Below are 9086 nucleotides of genomic sequence, written 5' to 3' on the forward strand. Positions count from 1 at the left end.
GTAGTGGGATTCATGTAAACAGTAACACTCTGAACGTACTCTGTTGAAAATGCCAGACTTCTAACATTTTGTACCTGAATTTAAGAATTGTGCAATAAAATGCCATTCCTGTTTGCTTCTTTTACTTTATTTTTATACTGCTTTCCTGTGCTGCACTAGTTGCCTTTCTAAATTGGTACCATGGTGGTGGTCAACGTGAGTGATTTTGATGTACATTCTTACTGACCTATGCAGAATGTACATCATTGTCAAGCATTCCTCGTGGTAAATGGTATTGTAAATATTGCCAGAACATGTTCCAAAGGGAGAAGTTTGTGGAGCATAATGCTAATACTGTAGCAGCTGGAAGAGTTTTAGGAGTTGATCTTATTGAACAGATAACCAAGCGCTGCATTCGAATTGTCAAAAATCCAGAAGATGCTAAGGTCATTGCATGTGTTTTGTGCAGGTACTGGTTACGCTATGCAAGATTAATTGTCGATCCTTAGATTTTCTTCATGATTTTTATTGCTATTCATTCTGAGTCTGACATTGTGCTTATATTAAACTTTACCTTTAGTTAATATCATCATTTATTTATTTATTTATTTATTTTTTAATGTTCTTCATTTGTTGGTTTATCTAGAGGTTGATGTTTTTCAATCTGCTTTATGCAGAGGTTATCAGTTTGGAAAATCTGGAATTGGTCCACACACAGTAATAGTTTGTGATCTGGTACTCTCTGTTCTTTATGTTAGTTCCTTCTTTTTTTAATTTATTTATTTTTTCATCCGAGTTACAAAGTGATTTGAATCATAGTTGTCAAATTATGAATCAAAATTTCCTTTTTGTTGAATTGTGAATTGATTTGGGTTGCAAACCATAAAGATTCTGTTTTAATTTTTGATACATAAAAATATATCTAAACATATAGATATTAAAGATACACTATAAATAAATGAATTGCTTCTTTTAAATGATGGACATGGGTGTAATAGGGAAGATGCTTCTGTCTATGTTTAGTTTCATATATTACGAATAACAATCTTTTTAAATTAATGGCGTCTGAAATCTAACTCCTTTTTGACCATGCTTTTGCTACTAAGTATAGAATGAAGAGTGTTCCTGTGGTCGATCTAGGAGAAAGGAAGATTGATATCATCGTCATAATCTGCTGTTATTCACATGTTGAAGGAATGCGCCGGTCTTTTACCAGTCTAGTGTTATTTAATTTTTCTTGTGTAGTTGGATGAGCACTCATCCTATGAAAGAATTTGTTTCCGTGTTTAAAGAAGGTTCCTTCTGAGGTAGGTACCTATGACCTCCAAATTCCTGTTGTTTTTTTTTTTTTTTCGTTCATCTCATTATGAAATTTTATGGTGTAGATTATGGAGAAACTTGTGGGTCATTCACAACACTGGATGTTCTTGTTAAGAACTATTTTTCTATTTAGTTCACTATCCATAGAAAATCCTAAATGGTTGAGAAGTGCTGTGTTGGGTTGTGTTTAATTTGATTTTTTCTTATGATCAGTAACAACTAATTTGATCTGCCTCTTCCTGCAGACTTCACAATGAAAAAAAAGTCTGTTATGTCCCCTTTTGCTTTCTGTTGTCTGTCATGCTGTCTATCAAGTCTGTAGACATTTTTTTGGACATCATCACATACTTAGCTATGTGGCACATAATCTAGAGCAACTAGATGTAGTAAGTTCATTATTTATAGGATATGTGCAACTGTCTAGGATTGCTTGAGAGAATATAGATTTGTCCATATGGCCTGAGGATAATTTTTGAGAATTGATAGTCACTCTACTTTAAACTTCTCACACTCCAATTTTTGTCTTTTAGCCTTTCACAAGGGGAGTGTGAGAGGCTAGATGTGGAATGTTAACAATATCACTCTTAATTTTTTGGTGGTGCTGTTGCAGGATCTCTAATTGCAGCTGAGCCAGTTCAAGTAAGCCTTACTTTCATCTCTATAATTGGAATTGCTAAAATAGCCTTGTATTTTGTTCTTCTATAACTCCTGTTGATCCTAAAGGTAATCTCAGTTCTTAGTAGTTCTTAAAGTCCCACCAAACTTCATTCTAGCTACAGTTAGAGAGGTTCTTAAAAATTTCTTCAAAAAATCCAAAAAACCTTCATTTTTAGCAATTATTTTATCTCCAAGAATGTATGGGGCTTCACTTACACAACCGTTTAGCTGACATGATCAATATAAAAAATTTTGTTATGTGCAACCTTGTCATTTACTCTGCAAATGACAGTGAAGTGAATGTTCTACTTGTGTTACTGTTTTTAGATTGTGGTATCTATAAGATCCATGTAATACTTATGTTAATTTCTTGTTTGATTTACCAGCTCATTATAGCAAGTTTCAAGCAGATAGCAACTATCCAAAAGATCAGCAAATAGGTACTCGACCTAGTTTGTTGCAGAATATATCTTATGCATCAGCAAAGAAGTTAGGATTCAGCATGCTGATTTCTGGAAGCCCCAGATCTGGCCAGAGGTATCTTGCTTCTTGCCTTCTCCACTGCTTTGTTGGAAACGTGGAAATCCAAAAGGTTGATTTGGCTACAATTTCACAAGAGGGACACGGAGATGTAACTCAAGGAGTAACTCGAATATTAAGTATGTTTCCTTTCTTCATCTTGTCTTCTAGATGCATGATTCTAAATAACTTGGATTTTTATTCAGTTTCATTTACAAATCAATACATTCATTGTTACATGACACACTTTGTGCATCTTACATGGTTCCTATCTTTCTAGTTGATATAGGTGTATGTTTAATGGAACTCGACAGAAATGGGGTCTCTTGGTGAAGGATCCATCAAATTTATAAACCTTTGGACACAAGGATACATAACACTAATGTTGTGTTTGGATCTTGGATTTGTGAAGGGAAAAGGAAAGGGAAGAAATTTGTGGACAAATTTTGCTTCTATTTCATTCACTTTTCCCTTCCCTTTTTCTTTTTCCTCTACAAATCCAAGAGTTTCCAACTTTTGTTCTCCTATACCCTAGGGTAAAACTTGTGTTCTTAGCTTACAGACACTTAATATGAGTACCTCATTCATCTCAAAGTCTCAATATGTCAGGAAAATGAACATATTAAGATAGTATCAGTGTCATGTTGTGTTCAACAAAGTTTGATTATGCATTTTGAGGTGTCCCTGTAACATAATTCTAGGCACTTTAGAGAAAGTAAAGAGGCTGTTCTTGCAAGGATGGATGGATGCCCTTATGATGAGTGTTATGTATCAAAGCTCCAGTTCCATTGACTGTTTTGTATTAAAGCTTGAGTCATGACAGTAAAATTTTGCCTTACTAATCAAATTGATCATTCAACAGTGTGTTCTGCTTATGTACTTAAATGATTGATTTCTATTCTTATTGTAGTTTAGCCAGTGTGAAACCTAGTGCTTTGATTTTTGGAGTCTTGAACCTTGATTTGATTGGTTTCACTGTGCTGTATTTACATCGTGGTTTCTTGATATCCAAAATTTTGCTTTTGCCTTAGTTAAATGTTTCTATGATGCATTCTGCTTATGTAGTTAAATGATTGATTTCTATTCTAATTGTAGTTTAGTGAGTGTGAAATCTGGTATTTTAAGTTGTAGAGTTTTGTATCTTTATTCTATTGCTTTAGTAGTTATTGTTTAGTAGTTGTGGAGACAATAATGTGACAGCTGTTATGGTCAATTCTGAAACTATGAGTGTTTAGTGATGGTTTACTTATAAAGATTACTCGAGGTAAATATGAACCAAATTGTGTGCTCTATGTCCTTGATACTTAAGTTATGATTGCTTCCATTGAAAGTGCGTACCTGTTTTTAGGTCAGCAACTCAGTTTTTCAAAGAATCCTGCTATAATGTCAAAATTGTGAACAATTATAATAAGCAGTCAATGAAATGACTAAACCTTTAATATTCACAGCCTGACCAACACTATATTTTGTCTAGTTAGTCTTAATGTTTTGAGCCTTCGTAAAAACTTGCCAAATTATTGTATCTGGAGGAGGTTGCTCTGTTGGCTCAGCATCAAGGTAAGTTGGTTGTGCAGTTTTAGTGCCTTGGTAATTTTATCTACAAGTTCTATTAAGGAATTTGATGTCTAAGTCCTATGTTTCCTGGAAAATGAACAACTTAACAAGTGACTATGTCTGTGGAAGATTGTTGAAAACTCTGTCATTTATCTCGTTTGTGTTTTTGTGTTTGTAACATGTTTAGTGAATTAAAAATAAATAAATTTGAAAGGGCATTTGGATGCCCCATTGATATGATATTGTTCTATTATTCTTTATAGAGCATGGAATTACAAAAGTTAGTTTAGAATTGGAATCAACATTTTTAATCAGCAGAACAATAGCAGTAGACAGAAATTATGTGATTTGTTGAAATTGCATTAACTTTCTATTTGAAGAAAGCTGAAGTATTTTTATTTCTTTTCAAATTGGAGTATTGTGACATTGTTTGATTGAGCAAACCAAATAGGATGTGCTGTGAATTGAACATTTGGGTTCATGCCTTGTCTTTCAGGAGGTAATGATGCTTCTCACTCAGCTGAAGCTACAGCCCGCAGAGGATCAAGTAGTTTTGCTCACCTTGACGTTGATATGCATTCTAGATCAGGAATGGCAACTCTCTCTACTATTGGTGCTGTTGCATCTGCAATGGGACTTGCAGTTGAGAAGTCTAGCAAGGTTTTTTGCTCTAAACCTAAATTTCCTTCTAACTTTGTATTCTATGTCCTTTAAATTTGACTTTAATATTGGGTAGTTGTTTCTTGCAGGGTATACTGTCAGATTTTGTAAATAATTTTATATATTTATCATGCTTCTCTGATAAATTTTCCAATTTTGTTTCTTTATTAGGTGCCTGGCATCACTACTGCTTTGATCGATGCGAAGCTTGGCACGGAAGGGTGCAAGGATCTTTTTGATTGGCTATCAAGGCAACTTAGTGGATTAAGCTGTGTTGTTGAAGGATTAAATATTTTTGGATGCATGTGTATGGATAACAAATATTAGTAGTTTTATTTGTTGATAGCTGCGCATGGATAACAAATAGTTATGTTTCGATTTGTTATGCTAGATGGATGTGACTTGTGAATGAAAACTTAGAATAGTTGTATTGTGACGAATGTTAATGAATTATGTATTGTGTCGAATGTTAATGATTCGGTTAATTTGAATGATGCTTTAAAATTATAGGTTTATTATGGATTGAATGAATTATTAGGAATTATAGGTGTATTGTTTTCCTGCTTTGGAGGCCAATTTATTAGTCGCGACAAATAAATTATTTTTTTTCGAAAAAAATGACAATTGCCGACCAAGAGTTTTGGTCGCAAAAAATACATCTATTGCCGACCAAAACAGCTCTTGGTCGTGGAAACTCACTTTTGTCGACCAAAATTTTTGGTCGCGGAATGTCACGATTGGCGACCAAAATTTTTTGGTCGCGAAATGTCACAATTGGTGACCAAACTTTTTGGTCGTTGAATGTGATAATTGGCGACCAAACTTTATGGTCGGGAAAATAACACTTTTCGCGACCAAAGTGTTTTGCCGACAAAATAAATTAGTCGCGGTAATTAAATATTTAGCGACCAAAAATTTAGTCGCAAAATCCAATTTTTGCTGACCAACCACAATTTTGGTCGCGAATTACTTTTGCCAACCCTCAATTGGCAACCAAAGTAGCGACCAAAAAATTGGTCGCGGATAACTTTTGCCGACCAAAAATTGACTTTTAGCGACCAATTTTTTTGTTGCCAAAAGTGTTAATTCTTGTAGTGTTCTATGGGCCGAACTAATAGGTCAAACTCATCATCAGAACCAAAGTGGGTTGAGTTCCATACACAGATATCCAAATGGGCCAGCCCATCCCTACAGTAGTCTCGCAAAGGGCCGAGCTGAGGCATAATGGTACCGAGCTGAGGGAACCTCTCAGAGAAACATGGAAGCTGTGAGTATATGCATGTACAAGATGCCACCTCAGCTGGTCCCCTACACCTAGAATCACGGAAACAGTTAAACCAAAGGAATGTGGTTTGTTATCAGCATGACTACAATGAATATATGCACCCCTTGACAACTACCAGATGGTCCCCTACCTTGAGAAATGCTAAAAGGAAACTTGGCAGCACCAGAGCTCCATGAAACCATCTTGGACAACAAGCAAGGAGTTCTATATAAACCACACTAACTTCACATTGAAGGTAACTAATCTAAGCTGAAATCTCTACACTTATGGAGTATCTTTCTCCTTCCCCGATTACTCATTCCCACACCGGAGGGGTTATCTGGCCAACCCCAGCTGGGCAGCTCTGACGATGCTCCTTGTTGCAGGGCCTCAATTCCCAGGCAGTCCAATCAAGTGTGAAGCTCCGATCCACAATCATTCTGTGCGGTATTCAGTACGCACAATTGGTGCGGTGAGCGTGGAGGCTTTGTCTCAGAACTCTGTACTCGATTCCGGAGATGGGGATTGAGGATATCCCACCTTCGGCACATACTCCACAGATAGAGAAGACAAAGGACAAAGGCTTGGCACTCCCAACAGTCTTAGAGGAACAAACCAGAAACAACAACCGGACTCCTGAATCTGTTGAGCATCGACTACCCTTCGTTGGAGGTTCTTCTCACCATTTCCTATTAGAGAAGGATTACAAAGATCGAATCATAGACTCCATGGGGATAGAGATATAGGAGCTGAAAGTGCAACTCAAAAGGGTGCTGGGTGATTCGACGGAGAAGAGGACTGATGCAAAGCCCTCTCGCCTACGACAGAGAAGCTCGTCCAGAGAACCACCGGGGAAGAAGATCCCCAGAAACGAATTTGGGCAATAGAACCAGCCAATCCCAATACAAAGTGAGGCGGCAAGCAACCACACCCGTGGGTCATGCTGGAGAAGGGCTAAGAGGCAAAAGACGATTAGCCAACAGACTGAGTACTCTTCTCAAGACCTTCGTACTTGGCTAATTGGTAACAAGCAGAATGAGCAACGTCGAGATCATCTAGACTGTACCATTCACCAAAGAGAGCATCGAGCATTGGATAGGCTTGTCTCCTCCCCATTCTCTCTTAAAATCGAGGCCATGAGACCTCCCAAGCAATTCACCCCGCTAAAGTGCACGTCATACGATGGGAAGTCAGACCCATTGATGCACATCAGCCATTATAGACAGATGATGTCCCTATAGAGCCAAGACGAAGCACTGATGTGCAAAGTCTTCCCGTCCAGCTTGGGAGAATCCAGACTCCGATGGTTCGATTGACACCCCCCTGGATCAATTTATGATTGGAAGTAGCTCTCCAAAGAGTTCTTAGCCAGGTTCGTCTCCAACACTAAGATCCCGAAAAGAGCCGGATACACTGTTCGGTCTCCGAAAGGAGCAGGAAGAAACGCTGTGCAATTATGCTAGGAGGTATTGGGAAGAGTACAATGACTTAGAGGAAAATGTTTGTAGTGAGCAGATGGCTATAATGTCCTTCAAACATGGTCTGCGCCCGGAAAGTAAGTTGAGACAGTCACTTACCAAGTGCCCAGCCACAACATTGAAGGATTTGCGTGCCAGGATTGAACAGTACGCTCGCCTTGAAGATGACCAGATCCTTATCGAGGTAGCATCAGTAGAACAAACAGCTCGGCACAAGAAGAGAACGGATCGAGGAGAACACTGGGGACTCATGGCGAATGAGGTGGACAAGTCCAAATCTCACAAGGCAGTCGTGATCGTATTCAAAGAACCAATCTATCGTATCCTGGAAAAGATCAAGAGAGAGCCCTTCTTTATTTGGCCACCGAAAATGTTAGGAGATCCAGTTCGGCGTAATCAGAAGCTCAGATGCACTTATCACCAAGACAAGGGGCATATGACTCAGAATTATAGAGCACTAAAGCAACACCTGGAAGACCTAGTAGCAGCTGGACACCTCCAAGACTACATCGATCAGGATAAAGCAGTGGCCGAATCGGGGAACCCACCACAAGAACCGAACAACGAGCATCCACCTCGGCTGGTAATAAATGTGATTCATGGAACAACGACCCAGAAGTGCGAAGAGGCACTAGAAGAAGAAATTGCAAAGGCTGTGCAAATTCAGCAAGTCATGTCAGTAAAGCCCGCATCAAAAAAGGTTCACATAGTACCTAAGTCCCCTTTGTGCACTATTTCGTTTACTAGAAAGGATTTAGAAGGCATACAACACCCACATACTGATGCACTAATTATAACTATGGGAATTGGGAAACGGTTTGACATAAAACGAGTCCTGATAGATCAAGGAAGTGCTGCAGACATATTGTATTATGACTTGTTCAGAAAGCTCAGTCTCTCTAAGCAGCACCTCACCACAACTGTAGCTCCCTTAGTCGGCTTCAATTCACAGCCAGAGTGGCCACTTGGCAGAATAGTGTTGCCGGTTGTGGCAGGAACGAAAACACTCCAGATAGAGTTTTTTGTTATTAACACACCTTCTCCTTACAACGCCATACTCGGCCATCCATGGATTCACCAAATGGAGGCGGTCCCTTCAACTTACCACCAGCTCATCCATTTCCCAACGGAACACGGAGTAGAGTAGATTGTAGGGGACCAAGTTGCGTCCAAACATTGCTTCATGGCAGCAATGAAGGCTAAACAACTTTGCAACAGAGTATAGACAGTGGAAGTGGCCAAACAGCCAGTCTTAGAAGATGTAGGAGGAGCTCCAGAGGAAAAGATGGTAGAAGATTTGGAGAAAGTCCTGGTAAAAGCGGATGATCCAAAAAAGTACTTCCTTATCGGTATCTCGCTAGGCGCTGATGAGAAACTTCAACTACTAGAATTGCTGATGGAAAATATGGAGGTATTCGCATGGTCAGCATATGATATTCCAGGATTGAACCCAGAATTTGTTGCTACGAACTCAACATCAATCCCTCTGCTTGGCCTGTCGTGCAGAAAAGTCGGAGATCCTCAGTTGAGCACACTAAAGCAGTAATTGCCAAAGTCAAAAAGCTCCTAGCATCAGGAGCGATTAGAGAAGTTCAATACCCATAATGGTTGTCCAACACAGTTGTAGTCAAAAAGAAGAACGAAAAATGGAGAGT

At 38.7% G+C, this 9086-nt stretch overlaps 1 protein-coding gene across 1 annotated transcript; it reads left to right on the forward strand.

The window, feature by feature from the left end:
* The first annotated feature begins 7468 nt into the window (after positions 1 to 7468).
* Positions 7469 to 8578, forward strand: LOC114282575 (uncharacterized). Its single transcript, XM_028225283.2, has one exon. The coding sequence runs from the start codon at positions 7469 to 7471 to the stop codon at positions 8576 to 8578; it is 1110 nt and encodes a 369-aa protein (XP_028081084.2).
* Positions 8579 to 9086: the final 508 nt, after the last annotated feature.

This window comes from Camellia sinensis, chromosome 1 (assembly GCF_055761805.1).
Source record: "Camellia sinensis isolate YWXY chromosome 1, ASM5576180v1, whole genome shotgun sequence".
Taxonomy (NCBI): domain Eukaryota; kingdom Viridiplantae; phylum Streptophyta; class Magnoliopsida; order Ericales; family Theaceae; genus Camellia; species Camellia sinensis.

Bases quoted from the DNA above. Each gene is read 5' to 3' on its own strand.
- LOC114282575 (XM_028225283.2), top strand. From the start codon at position 7,469: ATGGCTATAATGTCCTTCAAACATGGTCTGCGCCCGGAAAGTAAGTTG.